Here is a 27,565-nt window from a genome sequence, read left to right on the forward strand (position 1 = left end):
AGTTAACCAATGTGACACAAGCAACATGGCATGTGGTCCCTATAGTCCTATCGTGTGGACACAGAATGTCAAGTTACATAAGGAGGACACAGGAGACCTAAGGGGGACAAATACCATGGGTGCATAGGCCTTCGTGAGACTGACCTGGCTGGTGGGGTCAAAAGGATGCCTGAAAGATTCTGCTGTCTCCAAATCCTTCCCCTGTTGTCCTCTCTCACGGCACTGGAAATACTAACATCTTTTGGACTTTTAGGATTTCTCCACCTTTGGGGTATGTCATCAAAATGCAAGTAACTCTTGCACAGAACCATCTTAATTTCTAATGTGCTACTACCCAACTTAATGCAAAGCTAAAGCGAAGTCCTAGAGAATGCAAGAGTGGACATAAGAAGGGACACCTGGGTGGCTCGTTTGGTTAAGCAACTGCCTTTGGCTCAGGTCATGATCCCAGGCTCCTGGGATTGGATCCTGAGTCGGGCTCCCTGCTCAGTGGGGAGTCAGCTTCTCCCTCTCCTTCTGCCACTCTCCCTCTCTTTCAAATAAATAAATAAAATCTTAAAAAAAAAAAAGTAGAAGAAGAACAAGGATCAAAATCAGAAAGCTGTGTGTGTGTGTGTGTGTGTGTGTGTGTGTGTGTGTGTGTGTGAAGGTATCAACCCACCGGAGTCGAGAAGGCTGGGGAGAAATATGGGCAGAGACCAGGATCAGAAGCAGGATCTCTGGAAACTGATGTCGGTGTTAGCTAAAGAACTGAAAACTAGTACTAGAAGAGCTATGGGTGGAAGGTTGGGTGATCAGAAGGTAGGAGGTTTTGCTACCAGCACTGGTAAAGAAACAAACAAAAATTTAATATAGACACAGAGGTGTCGCTGAGCTCGCCCTACATACTCAGTTTTCAGACCTGTATTGAATTTGTGTCTTGTTTATTTCAGGAGTCTGGGTATTTGAGACAGGATGCAGACATTCACTATTAATTTTCTTAATGAATACATGTAAAATTTCCTATAGTCTAGTTCTAACCCCAATTTTGATACCTAAGCCCTCATTTGGGTACTGAGAATGTACCAGTGTATCAGTTCCAGTGACTTTTTCTCATTGTCCAATCTGTCTTGGTAACTTATTTGCTTTCCTATGTTTGATGGGTCTTGGGGGCCATCCTTAGACTTATGAGTTGCTTCCCAAGCACTAGTCCCATAGCTAGAGGCTTGATGTTCTTTTAAACACAAGGCATGAATATGCCTATTACAAATGAGGCAGCGAGAGCTCTAGGAGGTTAAAAATTTGAACCATCATCCCCTCCAGCTTCCCTGATCTATAGGGATAGCTCAGTTTCTAAAAGTGCCATGTGCAATGTCCTATAATTTGATATTTGAGACTCCCTCCTAATCTCATCATTTTTATGCCTCAGCACACTGCACTTCCTCTAGGCTAGTTCTTGGTCTCCATCCCCAGCTGTGTCTCAGGGACAACTGTCTCAAGCCACAGCTGACTCCAAAGTTTGACGAAATATCCCAAATCCAGTGATGTAAAGGTTAGCCAAATGTGGTTTGTAAATTATTTTAGTGACTCCTGGAGTCCCATTGAGGACCTTAGGGATCACCTGGAATGATTTAGAGGGACAGAGGGAAGACTTTTGGGTACTCCAGAGATTTTGCCCCCATGGAATCAGAAAAGTTCCGCTTTCTTTCTATTTTATTTAAACGATGGATTTGGTAAAACAGAAGCTTGAAAACCAATGGTGATGAGATGTTATTTTAGCTTGAGATTACCAGGAGTGATAGTCAAAACAATTAACAGTATGACACAGGAATTGGCCAATCAGAATTGATACTAGTACTGGGGTCTACCAGAAGTCACCTTCTAGTTGTTGCATCAAGGAGAGATTGGGAGAGTCGGGGCGGGGGGCATCAGATGACCAGGGCAGTAGGGGAGTACAAGGGACCCACAGGGAGCTCAGACCACTGCTATTTACCAACCAGTAAGAAAATATTTTAATTTTCATAACCAGTATGGCTACATCTGGGAAGTTAGTTACATAGTAAATCAGGGATTGAGTTAGGACTCTAACTTAGATCTTCATTTCCTGGGGAGAAATATAAAACTCTTTTCATACTTACTAGTGGTTATGTTACTGTTTTCAACAATGATCTCAACATGTCAAAAGATAAATGGTTTTCCTTGAAGCTCTAGCTTCATCACCAAGTCACTCCAAAGAAGAAGTAGACATCGCATAACCGATTATAGGATGCAGTGATGTCCTTACTTTTACATTTATTTATTTTCATGGATTCCAAAATGAGAGGTGCTAAAGACACCTAGTTATTTTTTTAAATATTCAAAAATTTTAATAATGGAAATAGACCATTCTGTTAGACAGATATCCTTCTTTTTTAGACAATTTTCACAAAATCTAGAATCACTGCAGATAGTTACTAAGATCATGATGAGGCTGCAAGAATCTAATCATTGGAGAATACTTCTGGGAAAACCATGTATCTGTTAATCATTTTCTAGTTTGTCAATGAGCATTTTCTAAAAGAAATTCTGACATTAGTTACAATAATGTTATTTTGCTCTCCCTCTGGAATGATAAAGCATAATTACTGGCTTATGTAACATGGTACCTCGCTTGTAAATTTGAGAAAGAAGCTCCTTTTGTTGACAGTTCTAATGTCTGCCATCTGTTTGCACGGGATGAAGCCCTGGTGCTCCCCTAATTGGCCATAAATTAGGTTCCAGCAGCAGGCTTTTGACAGCAGGCTTCAGTTACAGTGTTTTTTGTTGTTGGTGGTGATGGTTTTTTATTTGTTTGTTTGTTTGGTTTGTTTTTTAAGCTGTGAATTCAACATTTAGTGGGAAGACCCTCTTCTCCTCTAAGATATGCACATTCTGACTTCTACAGTCAGGCCATCTTCTCTATAATTCTCCTCTCTCAAGGGGTACCCTCTGTATATATTCCTAAGGATAAACTTCTGCCGGATAGAAAAACTGCTAAATCAGAGGGGCTTCTGTGCCTTCCTTAAGAAGAGGAGAGCACATTTGTTGAATGCTTACTATACATCCTGTGATATGCATGGAACTTCACATATGATAAACTGATCTTCAAAGCAATCTTAAGTTTAGATAATATTAACCCATTTTGCAGATAGGGAAACCGAGACTTAGAATTTATGTAACTGCCCATAATCTCAAAACATGGTGTAGTCAGGATTCAACTACTGGGTTTTATTTGACAAAGCCCATGCACGGCCCAGCTCCCACAATATATGAATAGGTTTGAAGAAAAGAGAAAACCAGATGAGCGCAAAAGTGTGTATGGTACGTGGCATTCCTCCACGCCTCAGGACCTCACTTAACTCAGTTGAAGAAGCAGGACCAGAAGGCCCACAAAAATCCTATCTAGTTTGTTTCTCTGATTAATCTGGGCTTATTGTTTACCAGGAAATCTTATGAAGTTATTCAACTTCTATGGGCTTCTGCTTCCTCTTCTGTTGAACATCCCGTCTACCTCCCAGCTGGGATCCCATGGATGTGGAAATTCATAAATTATTAAAGAACTGTAGGGATATAAACCAATATGATTACCTGTCTACCCCAGTCACCTGGCACATCCACAGCCTCAGAAAATCTGGCCATATTTTCTCACTTTAGACTTTTTTTTTTTTTTTTTTTTAAGATTTTACTTCTAAGTAATCTCTACACCCAGTGTGGGGCTCAAACTCATGGCCCCAAGATCAAGAGTCGCACGCTCTACTGACTGAGCCAGTCAGGCACTCCTCTTGCTTTATATTTTAGAGGCAAGTCAAGACCATCTGAATTCTCATAACTTTCCTTATCTATCTATATCTCTACAAATTTTCTACCTCTCCTTTTAGAAATAGAAAAAAAAAAAAAGAAACATATGTTCTCCAAGTATTCTTTCCTTGTTTGCCCACCATCTCCTCCCCTGTGGCCCCATTTCCAACAAATATTCCCTCCAGTATTTCGTTTGCTCCATCTTCCTGGATATGTATGAGTACTCGTCACGAGGACACTCTCCAAGGGCCCACCAATGCCTCATACTCCCCCTCCCAATGTCCCTCCCTAGCTTCTACCAAGTTCCTGAAAGAAAGAGCCCTTAGTCTGGGTGTTCTCACTTCCTCAGTGCCCACTCACTCCCTCCAGGCTGGACACCATTCTCACCATTTGACTGAAACTCTTCCCCTCTATCTGTATACCTCTCGGCTTCTACCTGCACCGAACACAGCTGACTATCCTTCCTCTCATGAATCTTCTCTTGGCTTGTGAGGTTTCCAGCACAGCTATGATAGCTGACGCTTTGGTGTTATTTACTGGTTTTTCTCCTCCCAAATGGATTCCTTTATACTCCCTGTGGATCTTCTCGATCCTGAGTACACCCCTAATTCCTTCTATGCCCTTTACATTCAGTCAAGGAGTAAGCCCTCTGGGTTCACCTCTTCATTCTAATGCAGTCCTCCTATAACAGGTCTCATGACCACCACTGGATGTACAGATGCCTCTTATTCATTTTACACGGCATTCTCAGATCAGTCTAGCAATATAGCAATATGGTGACACTATTTTGTTGCATAAAACTCTCAGTTACCCTCGTCCCAACATTGAGTGTTCGTGGTGAACCAGCCCCAACGTGTCTGTAAACTCACTTGCCACAGCACCTCTGCCAACCGCCCCGACACGGCCTCCCTCCGGCCAGCTGACATGATTCAGTGGTCGCTTACGAGAACCTTTGTGCTGTTCACACTATTTCTATTGCCTGTATTCCAGATCCATCCAATTGTGCCCTTTCACAAAGACGTCCCTGATTCTTATGAGTCGTCATCGCTCCCTTCGCTGGACTCCCTTAGGTGTGCACTCTGGACCCTTCCCACTTTCTGCCTTGGGCACAGGTCACATCTTCTCTTGTAGAACAAACCCCCAAAACCAGGATCTGTGCTACTCCTCTGGTTCTTCTCATGGCACCGAACCCAACTCCTTGTACATGGTAGATCCTCAGTAAGATGTTAGGCAAACGAAGGAAACAACTGGGTAATGGTTGATTATGGGGACCAGATAAAGAATATCTGTGTCAGGGGCGCCTGGGTGGCACAGCGGTTAAAGCGTCTGCCTTCGGCTCAGGGCGTGTTCCCGGCGTTCCGGGTTCGAGCCCCATGTCAGGCTCCTCCTCTATGAGCCTGCTTCTTCCTCTCCCACTCCCCCTGCTTGTGTTCCCTCTCTCGCTAGCTGTCTCTATCTCTGTCAAATAAATAAATAAAAAAAAAAAATCTAAAAAAAAAAAAAAAAAGAATATCTGTGTCAGAGACATTCACGGACATGCCGTTCTGTGGTCATGCCACTAATCTGGTTCTAGTGACCCAGAGCCGAGGATCTCTGGAACTGAGATCATTGGATCAGGTGGGATCCTGCTCCACCTAGAGCTTGCTGAGCTCCACAGGCAACTCCATTATTCTGGACTGCTCACATCTGGCCCCCAGGGGCAGGCTACCCTGACACCCACAGCCCATCCCAGCTCTCCTCCTGCACGAAATGGGTGCTTTGCGTTTCTTCCCCTTGGGTTAGCCACTTGGCTTTTCTGATACGCTTCTCCACATACATGGCAATGAGGAAGAGTCCGGAGGACTGCTTCCAGATCGCACCCACACGTTTTACCCAGGCCCTTGGAGCATCAGTAATTGGATATTTGTAGTTGAACCGATAAAGCACGCAGGCAATGAGACTAGCAAAGCCAGATGGAGAGAAGGAACAGGGATGGGCATCATCGAACACACTTGGCATGACCCTAAATATATGACTACGTCTAAAATGATGGTTTCTCCAAAAGTATCTTCCTTAAATGCTTCCCTTATAGGAGTCTGGGGATGGGAGAATAGAGAGAACTAGAATATGTCGAAGGAATGATCCATTTCTTAATAATAATAATACTAGTAATATATTATTACATATTCTATAGCAGTAATAATTATTATTATTCTAAAAATTCACCCAAATAGCTAGCGTTGTTAAGATCCTCCCCTGTAGAAAAAAGAACACTGGGACCCATGCTTTCCTCATGTGTCTCATGAATCCTGACGACATTTCTGTGACATTGCATGATGGCCCATGCGTGTAAACGAGCTAACTGCGGTGGGTCTCACCCTGGTTAAGAACCCTGTGGACACTTTCAAGGCTAGAATGGCAGAGCCAGCCACTTCCAAGAATAACAGGGAATGAGAATCAAATATACAAGGGAATGAGAATCAAATACACAACTAATTTTAAAATGAAAAAATAACAAGTGTTAGTAACTCCATAAAACAATGTCTAATTCCGAGAACTTATGCACGTCATGGACTGGAGCACACAGTGCGCAGAATAAGGCAGTATACTCACTCTCTGTCGATGACAAGGCAGGTCACAGCCTCTGCGGCAATTACGTTTGCTGTCCTCACATCCTCCCTGTATAAAAAAGAGAGAGATTGAACTAAAATACTTTTAAAACCAAAGAAAATTGTTCATTGCTATTACTTTCAGGAAACAGTGAATTATGTAGACCCCTTTGATCTATCCATCCCCAGGGTTACGCCTCGTTCATGTCTCAAAATTTTTCATCCGGTGGAACCACCTTACTCTTGCCATTAATCCCTCAAATCCTACAATTATAATCCAGGAGTTAGAATGTTCAATCTTAAAGTTTCATTTATACAAGTGAAACAAAATTTTATATCCTCATTCCCTGTGCTTTTTGGGGAATTAAGGAATTAACTGGATAACGATGAGGGTGGTAATGACGTGAGTAATGAGAGTTTTAAAGGACCTGAAGATGGATTTCTGAGGACTGAATAACCCATTTGTGTATGAATTTTTTATTATAACCTTGAGAACAACAGATCTGTTTCAATTATCACCTTAGAGACCCTGTTTTAAAATGGCTAACCTTTTGGCAACTTCTTTTTTTTTTTTTTAATATTTTTTATTTATTTATGTGACAGAGAGACAGCCAGCGAGAGAGGGAACACAGCAGGGGAGAGGGAGAGGAAGAAGCAGGCTCCCAGCGGAGGAGCCCGATGTGGGACTCGATCCCGGAATGCCGGGATCACACCCTAAGCCGAAGGCAGATGCTTAACGACTGCGCTACCCAGGCGCCCCACTTCTGGCAACTTCTAACACACATTTATTCACCAATACCAGAGTTCTCAGTTCTTCAAGATTATCTGACAAATTTTAATTGCTCTGATTGAAATATGTATATACTATTTGGCAATATTCAATTTGTCACTGTAGGCATATCTATGAACTTCTTAAACCTTTAAAAATGTGTTCTTATTTCTTGTCTTACCCAGAGGTCAAAGACAGACTTTGTAAATTAACATTCACATTTCATTCTGAGCTACTAAAAATGTCATAGTGCCATTGTTTAGAAACATTAAGTTGCACAAGAAAACGTACTCTTTTTCCTAGAAAAGTAAAATTTCAAAGTTAACATCATGATAAATATAAGTTTGAAATACATTACAGAGAAATATACAGAAAAAATATACTGTTAATAATACATTCTAAAAATCATAATCCAAATATCATGGTCTCTAATAATGGGCTTTTCAAGTCTTAAAAATAAAGATGTAACCACTGAATTTTTATTTTTTCAAAATACACTACATTTTAACATATATTTCTGAACCCAGGAATTTCTACTGGTATGTCTTTCACTGTTGCTACCCCCCATGATATTGCAACTATAGTTGTGGGGTGCCTGTCTGGCTCAGTTGGTAGAGCATGCAACTCTTGATCTTGAGGTCATGAGTTTGAGCCCCACGCTGGGTGTAGAGATGACTTACATAAAAACTTTAAAAAATTGAAGAAAATTACAGTTGTTTTATAGTAACCATTAGCATTGAGGATTTGGTAAACAAGTGCCCCCTTACTAACATTATTTTTCAGAAATAGCTTGATGATGCTTTTAAGCATTCATATTTCACAGGGACTTTAAAGTAATGTTTCCACTTCCGATGGAACCCACATTGGGATTCTGGTAGAGTTGTGTTACATTGACACATTGATTTCAGAAGAAGGACTTTTTGATTATATTAATTTCCATACAATCACAACACATCACCCTCCACTTGTTCACAGCTAGTTTTAGGTCTGTAAGTAGAATTTCTTAATCTTTTTCACTAGGTCTGGGTTTTTTTTTTTTTTTAAAGAATTCTTGGGTGTTTTATATCATTGCTTTCTCTTACAAAAGCAATCTTTCCTCTTCTGTTTCTCACTGGTTACTGCTATTAAAGGAGAGACACTATCGATGAGTGTGTATCTTTAATCCACGTGTCATACTAAACTCGCTTTGGACTCGGCAACTTCCGTTCCGATCTCCTCAGCCCCCAGCAGGATTCTGCCAGTGCCTCCCAACCGTCCCCACCTTCCAGCCAAACTGGCCGCCTCTGTTCTCTGCTGAGAATTAACTAGACCAGGTTCTCCACCCATTTGTTCTCATGGCCTGATATAGCTCTCGACCCAAGTGTCTATGACGGTTTGTAATCTGTACACGTATTTGTGGGGTCACTTGGTTGCTGATTCTATCCCCCCGCCCCCACTAAACCATAGGAGGGCAGGGAGGGTCCATGGCTAGTTACATTCCCCATGTGACCCCGAATGCAGGGGTATGCAGGAGGTGTCTACTAAGTGTGTGGTACAAGAATGGCAAAGCACCACAGCCTCGAGCCCGTGGGTGGGACGAGCAGAGAGCAGGCTTTGGACTCACATTGTCCCGGTTTTACGAGGGAAGCTACAAGCGACGTGAAAGCCTGGGACGCGGGAATGGTGAGCGTGCGCACTCCCTGGACGGGATTAAATGCGGCGGAGTTCAAGTTTGCCGTAACGCCCAGCCCAGGGACAGCAGCGTCTTCTTCTGGGAATTCTGGTTCTTTCACCTCCGGTGCGGCCACGGGGTCCAGTGGCTTACGAAACACTCCCCCCAACAGGCCGCAGATACGCTTTCTGCTCCAAAGGAACAATGTATCTTCAACTCCATGACTACTTTCTGAGCAGGAATTTTCAGTGAAGTGGACACGACAATGGGCAGAAAACATCAGTAATGCCCATTAGGTCTTTCATAAACCATACGAATGACTTTCCTTTTTTTTTTTTTTTTAAGGTTTTACTTATTTGACACAGAGAGAGAGTGTAGGAGCAGGGGGAGCTTCAGGCAGAGGGAGAGGCAGGCTCCCCGCTGAGCAGGGAGCCGGACATGGGACTGGAGCCCAGGACCCGGGGATCACGACCTGAGCTGAAGGCAGATGCTTAAATGACTGAGCCACCCAGGTGCTCCAAGAATGACTTATTTCTTAGGTAGTGCTTGCAGTAGTACATTACTACACATTGCTGCTAGTCTAAAAAACCAAAGAACACCTAACACAGCTTTATAGAAAACATCCTATTAAATCTGAATTTCCTAAAATATTTTACCATCTTGACAATTTACAAATTGCTCAAAAAGTTTTTAAAAACATAATATATACAAAATAATGTTTTCTGAATATATTCTCTGTGCATATTATTTTTTAATTCATCACAAATTTGCAACATTTTAAAATTTCACTATGTTATCAGGACTAAATTGGATATACTTTTTAAAGTGAATGCAATTTTCTTGCAACAAAAAGAAAATACAAATAGCTTAAAATACAGATGGGGAAAAATAAAATATCAGAAGAGTAACATAGTCAATAGAAATTGGAAGTATTTTATTTTAAAAAGGCAAATCTGTAAGTTATGGCCTACAATCAGGCTTAGTACCTAGTAAAGTAACATATATCAAAAAAGAAAAGAGGCATAGGGTGGGGAAAAACAATATATTAACCATTAGATTATAATATTTGCCATTTTTTCAGTACCTAGCATATGTCAGGAACTGTATTAGGTGATTTGCACAAATCTCACTTAATGCAGACAGCAGAGGGGGGTATTTTATCTCAAACGTACACAGGAGGACAAAAGTTAAGTAGCACACCCAGAGTCCAACATAGCTGGTGAGTTGCTGCTTTGGAATTTGAACATGGAGCTGGCTGGCAGCAGAGCTCACGTCTGCCCAGAAAAGTCCACTACTTATACACTCTGCTACCAGATTCCAGCTGGACAACAAACCTAAATGCATTCTCATGCAAAATGACTTAGCACAGTAAGTACTCAGAATGTCTGTCACCATAAAAAATATATTTAGTTGTCAATAAAAATAGCATTCATAGGTTTGTGGGTGCTCAACCGCAAAGTTAATTCAATAAACCATTTTGATTCTCAAAGTGTTCGAATTCCTATCCGTGACTATGTCCTAGCCCTGCGATGTGGCTTTATAATAATGTTACAATAGGCAATAATTAAATGCCAAGTTCATTCAATGCCAAACTCATGTTGCCACTACGCTGTCATTGTATCTCTGCTATTAAGGTGTTTCGTGCCATTACGCCTGTCTAGGCAGGTATCTAGAAACGCTGTCCCTGTGGACTCAGAGAGCCTACTCCCATGAGAGACAGAATACTATCTGATCTAGTATTGACATATGCTAACACCTTATTTTAGGAGAGATGGTGGAAACTTCTAATAAGACATTATTACTCATAGACGCTGACGATACTGTGACTTACTGTGTCTGCTTATTTCCTTTGAGGGTCCAAGCAAATATGTGGATTGAGATATAAAACATTACATACTCCTCTATTACAGATATCCTAATAGCTGCATGTGGTTATTAAACTTCTCTCTATCCCTACACAGCTGCTAGGATACTGGTTTCACACAGAACACCTGCCCAGTTAGCAGGGGCTTCATGTAATACGGGCTTAGATGAGAGAAAGAGGAAGGGGGGAGATCATGTTATTTATAAAAACAGATTTCCTTGATTTTTACTTTTTATCAGCTCACGGTATATGATCATTTCCAGCAGAAGAATATGGGAGATTTTGAAAGTCTCATTGATGCTAACCACAAGATAATTTCATAACTTGAATTATAAGATAATGAAAAACATCACCAAACACATATGCCTCTTAACGCTCAGCACACTTCTTTATAGTAAGTACCGTAGCTGTATCTACATGAGAGTCCAGGTCAGCACGCACCTTGTCTCTAAAAACCAAACCTCCTACTCATCCATTGTGGTACCTGTGTGTTAGTTGACTGCAGCTGACAATTAATAAACACGTGCTACTGGGCAAGTAGCTACTATTGCAGATTATCGGCTACTTCACAAACATGCTGTTGATTAATGAGTAATTACAGGCAAACCTAGGCAGTTAAGTAGGGTTCTCTTTTTAAGCCTTTCTGGAGGAGTTAGAAATTCCTTTCAGTGAAATCAGAGAGCATGAAAAACACCCCAAATATCTGCAAACACAGTTTTCTATGCACTGACTCTGAGACTCTTTGAACTTCATCACTGGAATCTTCATCATCACTGTATCCCAGCGTGGAGTCACTGTCCGTGTCGGAACAATCCATAGCAAGGGTTTCCATGGGCTCTTCTCGTTCTGAAACAATTTTCTTATGCCTCATAGCTGCGAGGGAGCTCAGGGGAATGACAAGGAGCGCAGGAGGCCAAAGCAGAACAGAGTTCATGCAAAGTAGCTGCTGCCCCAGAGGCTCCTGCAGCCCTAGAGCAATGTGACCGCCGGTGCCAAGCCCGAGCCCTCCCTCCGAGCCAGCCTGCACGGAAACTGACACTGGGGACCTTGCAGCGACGCTCGGCTCAGGGCCCTTCCCTCCCAGGCAAGTGCAGCAGTATAAGCCCACGGTGGAGTGTGCTTCACGCTGGACAAAATTAAACCCTTTCCATCTCAAAAATCAAAGGCAGACGTACTACAAGGGAAATGGTGAACATCCAACAGACACTTAAAATGAAATTACGCTTTGAATTAGTCATGAACTAGAATTGCGGAATTTGTGGCGAATTCAACCATGCCTTCCGATTTGAAAGTTAGATCCCAGAGCAGGTAAGGGTTCTAGGGACAAAAGAGCTGTCTCAGGCTAGTCACTGACTCTACTTCCTATTTGGCCATGAAGTTACTCTGACGTGATTCACACCTCCCATGCTCTGTAAAATGGATCGACGCACTGAATAAGTACTGTCTTCTGACCAGGGCTGGCAGAGAGGAAGCAATCAGTCAGTTTGAGCTGTCAGCATCAGATCATCACTTTAGGGTCCTCTAGGACATCTCAGAAACATGTGACCCTTTCCGCTTTCTCTCTGGAAACTCCGTCCCTACGTGTCTATAATACATCAGTCTTCTAATTCTTTCTGACAGCACCTTCTCAATTTAGTTTCCTGAATCCTGTACTTTAGTTCACTAAAATATAGGTGTTCCTCAAAATTTTGTTTCTGGCCTTCTGCTTTTTTTTTTTTTTTTTTGCTCTGACTTACCTCACTGGGGAAATCTCACATCATCTTATGGTATCAACTTTGGCTTTATACTGACTCGGAAGACTTTATTTTAGCCCTTACCTCTCTCCTCCTAGACGCCTGCCTCTGAATATTACACTGTAATTTCTAATTCAAACCCAACTCGCTTCCTCTTAACCACAAAACCTTGGTTTTCTTTGGGCACCCTATGAAATCACCCTTTGGGTCAATGACATCACCATTCTTACACTTGCCTAGGTGCAAAAGATTAAATTCATTCTTTGCTCTCTCCGTCACTGCATAGGTTTGCTCAGACTGCCTCTATCCCTGCCTTCTCTCTTGTCCCTCTCCTTCCTGCACTTTCCTAGAGCTACTGCTCCATGTGGGCCATCACCATTCCAACCAGGAATGCTGATTCTGGCCTCATAACTGGCCTCCGTGCTCCCATACTCTCCCGCTTCCCATCCACGTCTCACTTTGTTGCACATTTTCAAATTTAAATCTAGCTGTGTCAACTCTTTGCATGAGAGCTTTCAAAGGAAACATCCAGGAAAGAAAAGTTTCTGCATTGTCATTTAGGGTTGGAGGTCCTGTGCTCCTTGACCTATCACCTTTTCAGGTGCTATAGAGACCAACCACTGTACTTGTGACAGTCTCCTTGAAAGACGCTGGCTGTTATCTTCATGCCTGTGCGCAGGGAGATGGCATTGCCAAGAACCCTCCATCCCAGTTCAAACGTTCACTCGTGCAAATTTCCATGATCTTTTAGTAGCATTTATAAAGGTAAAAAAAAAAATCCACCTAAGAAATATGTCTACATATTGATTACAGAAAAAAATAAACAAAAAAAGAGAGAAAAATAGAAAAATACTATGAAGGCATCTACCAAGATATAACTACGGGTAACACTTTGGCAAATGTCCTTCAAACACTTTATTATTCTTAAGTATTCACATGTTTCGTGAATATAATCATAACAAGGCAATAATTATTTTAACAAATACTTGCTGGGGGCTACTATATTCTGCGTGCCTGAATCTTGTGGTCTAGTGGGGACAGAAGTTAAATCAGTATGCAAGCATGTATTCGAAAACGCCGATCAAAGAGCACACAATCAGAGCTATAATAAGGGAGGACCTCACTTGGCAATTCAGAGGACAGACAACCTTGTTGAGGACGTTAAACAGTAAGACCGGAAGGATTTGTTAGCAACATGAGCCAGGAGCTGTATTTTCTAGGAAGCAAGTACAACATAGGTAGGAGCCCTGAGGTAGGAAATAGCATGTTGTAAAACAAAGAAGGAAACAGCTTATTGTAAAACAAAAAAGGAAATCCCTTATTGTAAAACAAAGAAGGCTGGAATTCCAGGATTGAGGAAAAGAAGGCAGGGGCCAGCAGAAGCCAGACTGGAGGGCAAGGCCACATCATTCAGTGCCTGGGGGCTGCCCTAAGGATTCATTTTTTTAAAAAGAGATTGACTGAGGGGCACCTGCGTGGCTCAGTCTGTTGAGTTCCCAACTCCTGATTTTGGCTCCGGTCATGATCTCATGGGTCAGGAGCATCAGGCTCTGCACTCAGGGGGGAGTCTGCTTAGATTCCCTCCCTCTGCCCGTCCCCCGCTCACGTTCATGCACTCGCTCTCTCTCTCTCTCCCAAATAAAGACATAAAATCTCTAAAAAGAGATTAACTAAGTGAACTTTTTTCCCTTTACCTAATACATAAAATCTTAAAAATTAGTTGGAAAGCTCAAGCTCAATTAAAGGAAACATTTTGTATGCTATCATGAAGTAAAGTATCAAGGAAATCATTTCAGATGAGTACTTTTTTTAAAAACATTTCAACAAATATTTATGAAGCAGTTAATATGAGTAAGGTATTGACTATAAAAAAGACCATTATTGTCCGGGCATATCCATACTATAGTGGAGCAGACAGATGTGTAAAGGCTCTTCACACATTGTCTAAGAGAATAATCACACTTTGAGATTTTGCCAGATGTCTGTGCACTGATCTGGGCATTCTTTCCACATGTAGAGATAGGAAATTTAGTTGAATATGTCAAACTAGTCTTGTGATATGATGAAATGTTTTCTTTTTCTTTCTTTTTTTTTTTTTTGCAGGGCATTTTAAAAAAATTATTATGATATGTTAGTCACCATACAGTACATCATTAGCTTTTGATGTAGTGTTCCATGATTCATGTTTTGCTCCATGCAATACGTGCCCTCCTTAATACCCTTCACAGGGCTAGCCCATCCCCCTATGCACCTCCCCTCTAAAACCCTGTTTGTTTCCTGGAGTCCATAGTCTTCCGTGGTTCATCTCCCCATCTGTTTCCCGCTTCCCTTCATTCTTCCCTTCCTTCTTCTAATGATCTCCCTGCTATTCCTTATGTTCCATAAATAAGTGAAACCATATGATAATTGTCTTTCTTTGTTTGACTTATTTCACTTAGCATAATCTCCACCAGTTCCATCCATGTTGATGCAAATGTTGGGTAATTATCCCTTCTGATGGCTGACACATAGATCAGTGGAACAGAACAGAGACTGCAGAAATGGACCCTCAACTCTGTGGTCAACTAATCTTCAACAAAGCAGGAAAAAACATCCAATGGAAAAAAGACAGTCTTTTCAATAAATGGTGCTGGGAAAATTGGACAACTATATACAGAGGAAAGAAACTCGACCATTCTCCCACACCATAGACAAAGATAAACTCTAAATGGTTGATGTGAGACAGGAATTCATCAAAATCATAGAGGAGAACATAGGCAGTAACCTCTCCGACATCAGCCACAGCAACTTCTTTCATGACACATCTCCAAAGACAAGGGAAAGAAAAGCAAAAATGAACTTGTGGGACTTCATCAAGATAAAAAGCTTCTGCACAGCAAAGGAAACAGTCAATAAAACAAAGAGACAACCCATGGAATGGGAGAAGATATTTGCAAATGACACTTCAGAGAAAGGGCTGATATCCAAGATCTATAAAGAACTTCTCAAACTCAACACCCAAAAAACAAATAAATCAAAAAATGGGCAGAAGATATGAATAGACACTTTTCCAATGAAGACATATGAATGGCTAACAGACACATGAAAAAATGTTCAACATCATTAGCCATCAAGGAAATTCAAATCAAAACCATACTGAGATACCACCTAACACCAGTTAGAATGGCAAAAGTTGACAAGGCAAGAAACAACAACTGCTGGAGAGGATGTGGAGAAAGGGGAACCCTCTTACACTGTTGGTGGGAATGCAAGTTGGTACAGCCAGTTTGGAAAACAGCGTGGAGGTCCCTCAAAAAGTTAAAAATTGAGCTACCCTATGACCCAGCAATCACACTACTGGGTATTTACCCCAAAGATACAGACATAGTGAAGAGAAGGGCCATATGCACCCCAATGTTCATAGCAGCAATGTCCACAATAGCTAAATCGTGGAAGGAGCCGAGGTGCCCTTCAACAAACGAATCAGATGAGTAATTTTAGAACACTGGTGGCCTTTTCACTTATGAAAGCAGATGTTGCTTTATACTCATTGATATATTTAAGTATACATCTAAAGAGAAAATATGACCTCCACCTTATAGAATCTTCCAATGCAGAATGCAGGAGTAATGACAAAAACAAATGCATAAAAATTACTATGTTATCAAGAATATAGACCAACTCCTGGTCAACTCTAGTGCACTAGAGTTGGAGTCTAACCAAAGCGGTCTCTGCCTCTCATCAAGAGTAGGGACTCATGACACTACCCCAAAGAGGATATTTCTCTAGGCAGAACAATTCCAAGTTGATCCATAAAGTAACTCCAAAGTTTATTCTTCCTGGCAACACTGGTGGCTATTTCCATTCACTGTATTAATTCTCTTCGTCAGAGGATGCAAATCCTCTTCAATCTATGCCCATGGAAGGTCACAATAAATAAGAGTGATGGATTTGGAAGAATTCCATTTTCACATGGTTTTTTCCTATGACTTCTGTTGCGTTGATGGTATAAGCAATCTTTTATGTGACATATGAACTTTGCATTCTATGGCACGTTTCAATGACAATGAACACAGATATTTATTAGACTGAACCGAATGAAATTGGCACTTTTGCATAGTTATTGTCAATTTCATATGATTCAACCTAATACATGGAATTACTTGGGAGAGAAAGCAATTGCAGAGGAACAGATACTGCTATTTCTTTTCCGTTGTGCTGCTCCCTTTGTGACACTAGCTGTAGTGAGTGTCAAAAGTAAGCCATGCTGCTTCCATATTCCATATTTGAATGCATATCCATCTGAATGTTCATATGACTGATGGATTTTGCTCTTCTATCTACACATTAAAGAGAGTTCTCTGTAAATTCCATTATAGCTAGGGTATGAAAAGAACCACTGAGGAAATTCCTAGTATTTACTTCATACTCTACCTTTGAATAGTAAACTCTTTGGCAAAGTCTGACAAATTTAAAAATGTCTTCCCGGAGCGTATTTTATGGACAGAAGGAAGAGTTCACTTTTGTTTATTCTGTTATTATTTTATTAGTTGTTTGGAAGCATAGATTTAGATATTACATTGCCATGGTTTTCTTAGGGGCCCATTTGGTCTGTTTCTGAATGATTTAGAGGTATTTTAATTTAAGAGGGAATAAAAGAGAAGGAAAATTTTTCCTCTATTAAATTTTTTTTTTAAAAAGTCAACCCTGGAGTACAATACAATAAATGTTTGTTCCTTTACTCAAATCAGCACTCACTTTCCTCTTAACTCCATGCTTCTCTTCTCTGAACCATACTTCATAAAATAATCTGATCAAAATAAACCTGGTGTTGGTTTTACTTTTCAGACAGTGATACATGTAATTTTGTAATTTGATGGGCCAAAGAAAGTTTGCATTGTGGGAGAAGATATTAACTAACATATTATTTTATATATGTCTCACATATTGTAAGTATTTTTTTTAAAGATTTTATTTATTTGAGAGAGACACAGAGAGAGAGAGTGCACATCCATGAGCAGGGGGATGGGCAGAAGCAGAGGGAGAAGCAGACTCCCCATTAAGTGGTGAGCCTGACGTGGGACTCAATCCCAGGACCCTGAGATCATGACCTGAGCTGAAGGTGGATGCTTAACTGACTGAGCCCCCCAGGCACCCCAGGTCCTAAGTATTTTAAAGAATAAAATAATGCATTGGTCTTTTTTTCTTCATGTCTGCCATGGAGCTGAAAAATAATTCTTTAGTTTTCCCTATCTTCAAAGTAGCAGAAACAGAAGTATATTAGAATGATGGCTAGAACTGATGTACTCATAAATCCTAACTGATGCTTGTTTGAAACGAATGTTAAGTTGTGTGGGCACATATTTCAAAGGACTTTATCTAAAGTGCCTTCAAGCTGGGTTTGGGTCCTCTTATGTAAAGAATTCGAGGCACCATGTCAGGAGAGTGTCTCATTTCTTGTACTATTGCCAACTTAGTACGTGACCTTGAGGAAGTGCCCCATTCTCTGTTTCATTATCCACATACGAAACAGTGACTGAAATCACTGTTCTGTTCTCCTCTGTAATTAGTTTTAGCAATGTGGACACTTCAAAAGTTCCAATTATCATGGTTTTCAATGCTCCTGAGACAATTCATCCTGAATCCAAGGATATTACTTTAGATAGAAAAGGACATGATAAGCCTGTAATTGTGATCCACTATCTGAATATGTCAGTGGCATATTATGGCATAGATTTTCATATTAGTCATGTTTATCTGTGACTAAAAAATGTATTTTCACATGGAAATTAGACACGTTCACTTGAAATAATATATTCACAATCGGGTCAAGAAAATGTAATAAATCTTCATAAAATCATTTTGATACTTAAAAATTAAAATTGGGATTTTAATAGGGCTCTTTCATGGAAGAGAAATATCTAGAAATTTCATTTATTATTATTACTTTTAGAATTTTAAGATAGAGACAGCTATAAAATATCTTTCCCTTTTCTTTTTGGTTCTTGCTCATCAAATATTTCCTATCTTGCATTATTTGAATACAGAGCTAGCTTTTTAAACAACATTCTTAAGTAATTTTAGAGTCCAGTTCATCTAACATGCTATGATTTTAACCAAATTGAAGATCAACTTTGAATCACAGATAAACAGAAGAAACAACTTAATTGGTGAAGAAAGGAAACTAGTGGCTCTGCTTATACAAGACCAATTTGAGTAAAAAGTGCTGAAGTGAAACCCCTGCATACAAGCAAAACAGTTGGTGTTGGTTAGGAAAAGAAAACAGGATATTGGATTCATTGAATATATTGATCAATTTTTACCAAGAATTTTAATATATTAGACTTGCCTTCCCTGCCCAGCAACTTTAAGTTATGTATATGATTTTAAATAGTTTTAAAATATTATACAGTTTAAATATCTAAATAATTGAGAACTAATTTCTTTAATATGTAAAAAGTTTACACAAGTCAATAAGAATATAAAAAATAACACCTCAATTAAAAAATGAGCAAATTATATAAACACTTCATAGACAAGTAAGAAACAGCTTTTAAACATAAAAATAGGCCACAAAACACAGTGCGAGAAATGCAAAGGCCTTGTGAATACACTATTGTTGGAAATAAAATCTAGTGTAACCTTTTTTGTAGACAGTTCAGCTTTGCATAACAATTCAGCACCATGTATTAACTTTTTTCTTGTGATTATTCTCACATAAGTACTCACACTTCCGGAAAACAATGGCATTAACTATTACTACAACATTGTAATAACAACACTGAAAATAATTTAGACATCCATCAATGTGGGATTAAACATTTTCTACAACAATACAAGGGGTTATTTTTAAAAGAAACTATCAAAATAACTGTCTCTCTGATTTCTTCCCATTCTGTTTTCCCTCCCTTACGCTATGGTCCTCTGTGCTCTAGACTTTGGGAAACAAACTGAGGGTTACAGAACAGAGGGGGTGTGGGGAAAGGGTAACCGGGTGATGGGTATTAAGGAAGGCACATGTGGTGATGAGCACTGGGTGTTATATGCAACTAATGAATCGTTGAACACTACATCAAAAACTAATGATGTACTGTATGTTGGCTAATTGAACATAATAAAAAAATAAAAAATAAAATAAAATAGAGAAAATATATATGTACATGATCTCCAGGATATCTTAAGTGAAAAGACCATGGGAGGAATTAGAAAAAGTGATTACATCCAGGGAAGAGAGTACGTGATTAAAGGACAAAAAAAGGAGGGAAAATTACTTTTGTAGCTTTTGAGTTTTATATTGTATACTTGAATTGCCTATCATAAAATAAATATATTTTTAAAGTAAATACATGAAATAGTAGAAATTGACTCTTACAAGCAATATCTGGGTAGAGAGGCTAGTGAGGTCTTACTCTCCTCAGGGTCTTGTCTGTGCTGACTGTGGGCTAGCTGTTGTCCATCCGTGGGTTGCTTTTCAACCCTCACCGCATGGGCATCCCCTGTGAGCAGGACTCAAGCTAATTTATGTTGGCCTTGTCTGATCACACTGAAGGCGTACTAGCTTAGCAGGTGGAACAGGAAGAACGTTGGACACAGCATCCTCCCGCGTCGTTTACAGCACTGCCTTTTGCCCTGCGCTCATTGGCAGCAATTACAGGAACCAGATAACAAACTAAGGACGGTATTTTTTTCAGCAGGGACATCTGCATCTTAGCACCCTTAACCCCTGTTAGGGTGGCATTATGGGCCTCTTAAAATGTTAAGCTAGCAATTGTAGGTGTATGTATCGAACATTTCATACGGATATCCATATGTATATGTATGTAATAGTTAACACCTATATTTAACACTTCTATGAGATTGTATTTTTAATATTTCTACACGTAATTGGAAAATAAATTTTCTCTCTGTAATGATTTTTCATCATATAATCACACAAGGTGCACTAACCGTGTTTACATAGTCCATGGTAAATCTTTGCATTAAGAGCAGAGCATTGTCATAAGAAGAGCAGATTCAACAAAAGTTACTTCATCTAGGTTCAAATACCAGATGTGCCACTAATTAGCTGTGTAACCTAGAAGAAGAACTCAAGTTCCCCACTTCTCAATTTTCTTGGGAAAATAAAACTGTTTAACAGGGCTGATCTTATGAAGAATAAATAATTACATGTACAAAAGCACCTGGGTTAGTGTCTGACATACTGATTACTCAGTAACCATTAGACAGTACTAGTATGATTTCATTATTATTATAACATGTCTAACCCCAATAGATTCTCTATATTCTTGTTTACCTCTGGTAAATCATCATAACTTTCATGCCTCTTCTATTAATCTGAAAAGTGTCTCAAGGACTAATAGTTATCTCTTCATAGTGACTAAATCTCTCTGTTAATAATATAAAACATGCCTTCAATGTGCAGTCAAGGATTTCAGATCACACTGATGAAATTTTCAACTACGGCTGACTCTTTAATCTGAAACTTGGAAGAATTAGTGAAAATGGTTCCTTGCAATACAGAAAAAAAATGACTTTCATTCATCCATTCATTCACTCACTCATAAAGTAGGGTTGCCAGATTTAGCAAATAAAATTACAGAGCATCCAATTTAAATTTCAGATAATATATTTTTCTTAGTATAAGAATGCCTCATATAATAGCATACTTATAGTAGAAAAGTATTATCTAAAATTCAAATTTAACTGGTGTCTTGCAATGATCTAAAATCTTTCAGACACATCAAAAGTAGTTTTAAGAGGAAAATTTATAGTGATACAGGCTGACCTCAAGAAAGAAACAAACAAAAAAATCTCAAACAATCAATCTAACCTTATATCCAAAGGAACTAGAAAAAGGAAACAAAGCCCAAAGATAGTAGGAGGAAAGAAATAATAAAGATCAGGGGTGCCTGTGTGGCGCAGTCGTTAAGCATCTGCCTTCGGCTCAGGGCGTGATCCTGGATTCCTGGGATCCAGCCCCATGTCAGGCTCCTCTGCTGGGAGCCTGCTTCCTCCTCTCCCACTCCCCCTGCTTGTGTTCCCTCTCTCGCTGGCTGTCTCTCTCTGTCAAATAAATAAATAAAATATTAAAAAAAATAATAAAGATCAAAGTGGAAATAAATGAAATACAAATAAAAAAATTTTAAAAAGATCAATAAAACCAAGAGCTGGTTCTTTGAAAAAGTAAACAAAACAGATAAACCTATAGACTCATCAAGAAGAAAAAAAGAGAGAGGACCCAAATTTAAAAAAAAAATCAGAAATGAAAGAGAAGTAACAACTGACATCACAGAAGACAAAGGATTATAAGAGACTACTGTGAAAATTATATGTCAAAGAATTGGACAACCTAGAAAAGTTGGATAAACTTCTAGAAAGGTACAGTCTTTCAAAACTGAATCAAGAAGAAAAGAAAATCCGAACAGATTGATTTCTAGTAATAAAACTGATTCAGTAATCAAAAAACTCCCAACAAACAGAAGTCCAGAACCAGAGGGAGAATTTACCCGTGAATCCCAAATATTTAAAGAAGAGTTAATTCCCATTCTCCTCAAACTATTCCAAAAAACCAGAAGAAATAGGAAAGTTTCCAAATATATTCTGTGAGGCCAGCATTACCCTGATACCGAAACCAAAGATACTGTAAGCATATATACACACCAATCAAACAAAGAACTACAGGTCAATGTTCCTATGAACACAGATGCAAAAGTCCTCAACAAAATAATAGCAAATCAGATTCAACAAGACATGAAAAGGATCAGTCAATGTGATAAAGTGGGATTTTTTCCCAGGGATGGAAAAATGGTTCAATATCTGTAAATCAGTGAATGTGATACACTACGTTAAAAAATAAAGGACAAAAATCATATGATAACTTCAGCAGATGCACAAAAAGCATTTGACAAAATTTAACATCTGTTTAAGATTTTTAACTTTCAAAGTAGGTTTAGAGGGAGTACACCTCAACATAACAAAGGGCATGTATAATAATTCACAGTTAATATCATACATAATGCTGTAAAACTGAGAGCTTGTCCTCCAAGATCAGAAACAAAACAAGGATGTTCATTCTTATTATCCTTATTCAACATAGTAGTCAAGTCCTAGCCATAGCAATCAGATAAGAAAAAGACATAACAGGCGTCTAAACTGCAAGGAAGAAGTAAAACTGTCCCTATTTGAGGATGACATGATACTATACAGAGAAATCTCTAAAGTATTCATCAAAAACTATTAGAATTAATGAATGAATTCAGAAAAGTTGCAGGATACAAAATCAATACACAGAAATCTTTCATTTCTATACACTAATAACAAAGCAGCAGAAAGAGAAATTAAGAAAACAATCCCATTTACAATTAGGACAAAGAAGAATAAAATACCTAGGAACAAACTCACCAAGAAGGTGAAATATTGGTTCTCTGAAATCTATAAAACACTGATGAAGGAAAGTGAAGACAACACAAACAATGCAAAAGATAGTTCATGCTTATAGACTACAAGAATTAGTATCCTTAAAATGACCATACTATCCAAAGCAGTCTATAGATTCATTGCACCCTCTATCAAAATACCAATATCATTTTTCACAGAAGTAGAATGATACTAAAATTTGTATGGGACCACAGAAGACCCTGAATAGCCAAAGCAATTTTAAGAAAGAAAAACAAAACTGGAGGTATCACAATCCCAGATTTCAAGATATACTACAAATCTATAATAACCAAAACAGAATGGTACTGACATAAAAACAGACACATAGGTCAGTGGAAGAGAAGAGAGCCCAGCAATAAACTTGCACTTACATGGTGAATTAATGTACAACCAAGGAGGCAAGAATATCCAATGGGGAAAAAGACAGTCTCTTTTACAAATGGTGCTGGAAAAACCAGACAGCTACATGCAAAAGAATGAAACTGGACCACTTTCTTACACCATACACAAAGATGAACTCAAAATGGATTAAAGACCTAAATGTGAAACCTGAAACCATAAAACTCCTAAAAGAAAACATAGGCAGTAATCTCTTAGACACTGGTCTTAGCAATATATTTATGGATATGTCTCCTGAGGCAAGGGAAACAAAAGCAAAAATAATAAACTATTGGGACTACACCAAAATAAAAGGCTTTTGCAAGTGAAGGAAACAACAAAACAAAAAGACAACCTAGTGAATGGGAGAAGATATTTGCAAATGGTATATCTGATAAGGGATTAATATCCAAAATAGATAAAGAACTTAGCTCAACACCAAAAAAACCCAAAACCAAACAAACAAACAAAAACCCTCAAACAATCCAATTAAAAAAATGGACAGAGGACCCGAACAGACATTTTTCCAAAGAAGACATACAGATGTCCAACAGACACTTGAAATGACACTTAACATCACTCATCGTTAAGGAAATGCAATGAGTTATCACCTTATACCAGTCAGAATAGCTAGTAGACATAGTATCACCTTACATCAGACAGAATAGCAAAAAGACAAACAGCAAATGTCAGTAAGGATGTGGAGAAAAAGGAACCCTTAGGCACTGCTGGCAAGAATATAAATTGATGCAGCCACTGATGCAAAACTCTACGGAGGCTCCTTAAAATATTAAAAATACAAATACAGTATGATCCAATGATTTCACTACTGGCTTACCCAAAGAAAATGAAAACACTAATTTGAAAGGATATATGCACCCCTATGTTTATTGCAGCATTATTTACAATTGCCAAGGTATGGAAGCAGCCCACATGTCCTTCAACAGATGAATGCATAAAGAAGATGCGGTATGTATATATGATGGAATATTACTCAGCCATAAAAAAGAATGAGATCTTGCCATTTACAACAACATGGATGGACCTATAGGGTATTATGCTTAGTGAAATTAGTCAGAAAAAGGCAAATAGTATACGGTTTCATTCATATGTTGAATCTAAAACAAAACAAAGCAGAAATAGACCCACAAACACAGAGAACAAACTGGTGGTTGCCAGAGGGTTTGGGACTGGGGGTTGGGTCGATGGGGGAAGGGGAGTGGAAGATACAGGCCTCAAGTTATGGAATGATTAAGTCACAGGGATGAAAGGCACAACACAGGGAATATATTCAATGGCCCTGTAATAGTGTCGCATGGTGGCAAACGCAAGCTACACTTGTGGTGAGCGCAGCATAAGGTATAAACTTGCCAAATCACCATGTCATTCACCTGAAATTTATGTAACACTGTGTATCAACTATACTTCATTTAAAAAAGAAATAACTGTGTCTTATATTTTATCTGGCAACCCTGAATAAAGTTTCTGAGTATAGACTTTGAGCATGGTGCTGTCCTAGGTATTGGGTACAAGTGGGTAAAGAACAAAATTCTTGTCCTCCAAGAGTTAACAACTTAGTAAGGCAGGCCATTGACAGTTATCATGCAGGGTCATCAAGGTATCAAAGGTGATCAGAGGTGTAAACAGAGTGGCTTGGAATCACATGGGAATGTCCCAACCCTGACCGGAAGACAGGGGGGCTCTGGGGCATGGATTTATTGCCAGAGAGGATCTGGAAAACTAAGGGAAGAGATGCAACCTCAGATAAGAACTGATGTGCTTTGAGAAATGGGTTAACTGAGAAAAAGAGGCGGTCATATCACAAGGAGCAGCCTGTGAAAAGGTATGAGTAAGTTTTGTGTGCAGGGAACAGCAAGTAACTCACAGTGGCTGAAACCCCGGGCACAAAAGGCACAGGAAACAAAATGAGGCTAGCACCGATGGGACAGGAGTAGCTGCAGAAGGCTGTAATTGTTTAGATTTGAGGGAACCAACAATCATTGAGTGCTGCTTCAAAAGGAAAATTTCTTAATAATGCAATCATATGGGGTCAGGAAATAATGACCCCAGGCCAACACCAGCCAGCAGTCTGTTTGTACAGTTCCCAAGGTATGAATGGTTTCTATATTATTAAAATTGTTTTAAAAAAAAAACAACAGAGAGTGTCTGGGTGGCTCAGTCGTTAAGCACCTGCCTTCAGCTCAGGTCATGATCCCAGCGTTCTGGGATCAAGTCCCACATCGGGATCCCTGATCAGCGGGAAGCCTGCTTCTCCCTCTCTCACTCCCCCTGCTTCTGTTCCCTGTCTCGCTGCCTCTCTCTCAAATAAATAAATACAATCTTTTATAAATAAATAAATAAATAAAAATAAATTAAAAAAACAACAACCACCGAAAACAATAAAGCAAAGAGTATGCAATAGGGCACATACATGATACGCAAAGCCTAGGGTAGTTGTTATCTGACTCTTTACAGAAGAAGTTTGCCTCCTTCCAAACAGATGAAAGAACAGAAATCCAGGGAAATTCAAGGAGCTTCTTGGAATCATACTGTTAAAAAGTGACAGATCTGAACTTTAAATTAGATTTTTTCTGTTCCCAGTGTCCGTGTACCTTCCACTAACCAAACCATCTTCCTGCTCTTGGAAAAAGCTAATATCTACCCTTGCTTGTTCTGCAGCTGTGCTCAAAGGGTGTTATTCTGTGTATTTGCCTTGACCTTCTAATGGGGTGACAGCCTAAACTTGAATTGACTTTCAACTAATCCCAAATCCACCGCTGTATTAAAAAACCCACCACTCTGCCACTCTCTACCACTCTTGTGATTTTATGCATCTACCTCCCCAGGGCTGACAACCCCATCAGGCCCACATCCTTAATTAATATTTTCTCAGCAGTAACACACATGGAATCTACCCAACAGTTAATTACTTCGTGATTCAACAATACCTCTTTTGCAGACTCTAACCACACCTGAAATGGCTCAAAAGAAAATGCTCAATAAACATAATCTATACTTTAATAAAGCATCGCACCATTTGATAGACTTTTAGAGATCACACAGCAAATAGCCTGCTAATTAAATAATGTCTTAATGGAACTTTTAATAATCTTAATTAAGGTATCTAGTGGTTTTCATTATTTGTAGGGACAACACGAGGCTCACAACCACCAGTTGCTATATTCAGTCTTAATCACCAAATTAAGAAATCTATTTTATCTCACTACCAGACCGTCATTATCACCCAGCATTTCCATCTGTAGCACAGAACACAGTCAGTTATCACTCCATTAGACGAATGTTGTATTTCCTTATTCTGCCCTCAAGATGATGGGCTGATATCCTTTATGAACAAAGCAGCCACATCTTCTTTCTTAATTCAAAGTGCATTTAAAAGATTCACTTTATTCTCCTTCCCTCCATCCTTCTTCTCTCCCTCTCCCCCTGCCCTTCTTTCCATCCATCCATCCATCCATCCATCCATCCGATTACTGTGTTTAAAAGCTGTAAGAAACCACCTTCCACACTATGACAGATACAGTACAATGCATAGCCCTTCCTCCCAAGAAATTTATAGTTTAATAAAGGCAAATAGGAGATGTTAGAAACACCTTTATTTCATGCTAATGGTAGAACAGCAACTATGCAAATAATTGCATTTAATGGTAAGTAGTATTTGAGTGATCACCGTATGCCAATCTCTGTAAAAGGGATTTACACTTTCGAACTGACTCCATCTTCACAATACTATCATTTAATTACTATTCTACTTGCCCAGTTTGCCAGATAAAGAAACTGAGGTACAGAGAGATTAAGCAACTTTCCCAAGGCCATAAAGCCGATGAGTGGCAGAAGAGATTCAAATTCAGGTGCCCCATGCTACCCTCTTGGTGCCACGAATTATCATACATGATCCTCACAAAAACTCCATCATAGATACATTTTTAGGCTGTCTTCTCAGATCACCATAACTCAATTCTGTATAATCTCCTCTGCTCCAAGCCCATTCAGGCAAACCTTCTGTCACCCTTCTCCTTGTCACTAGGCTCTTATGCTCATAGCTGTTTGGACCTAGCTGCTTGGAGCTAAGTGGTGAGGGCCAGGGGTCATTGACCAAAGCGGCCAATCAGATTCTGTTTGGAGGGAACTACGAATCAAGGACTCATGTATCTCAGAACAAGAGGGAGCTCCAGCTAAGCCATTGCCATGGAATGGATAGAAAAGTCAGAGGAAACAGGTGCAGCAAGCAAGATTGAAAGACGTGCACAGCAAAGCTGAGATGCGGAGAATCCTACTTGTTTTGAATGCATTTCTTGGATGTTAATTATCATTCCTTTTTTTTTTAAGATTTTATTTATTTATTTGAGAGAG

General features: G+C 39.4%; 1 protein-coding gene across 4 annotated transcripts in view; it reads right to left on the minus strand.

Annotated features, from left to right (window-relative positions):
• Positions 1-27,565, minus strand: part of PRKG1 (protein kinase cGMP-dependent 1) — a 1,185,335-nt gene that overhangs the window by 131,386 nt on the left and 1,026,384 nt on the right. For 3 of the 4 annotated variants that reach the window (XM_045802398.2, XM_045802397.2, XM_045802400.2), the window contains one exon: positions 6,388-6,453. In XM_045802398.2, coding sequence (XP_045658354.1) covers positions 6,388-6,453 — 66 coding nt within the window. Of the gene's footprint in view, positions 1-6,387; positions 6,454-11,398; positions 11,626-27,565 lie in introns of those variants that run through there. The other variant, XM_045802399.2, reaches the window with a different exon arrangement.

The sequence above is a fragment of the Ursus americanus genome, chromosome 6 (genome assembly GCF_024610735.1).
Source record: "Ursus americanus isolate L20-20 chromosome 6, mUrsAme1.1.p, whole genome shotgun sequence".
NCBI classification, from domain to species: domain Eukaryota; kingdom Metazoa; phylum Chordata; class Mammalia; order Carnivora; family Ursidae; genus Ursus; species Ursus americanus.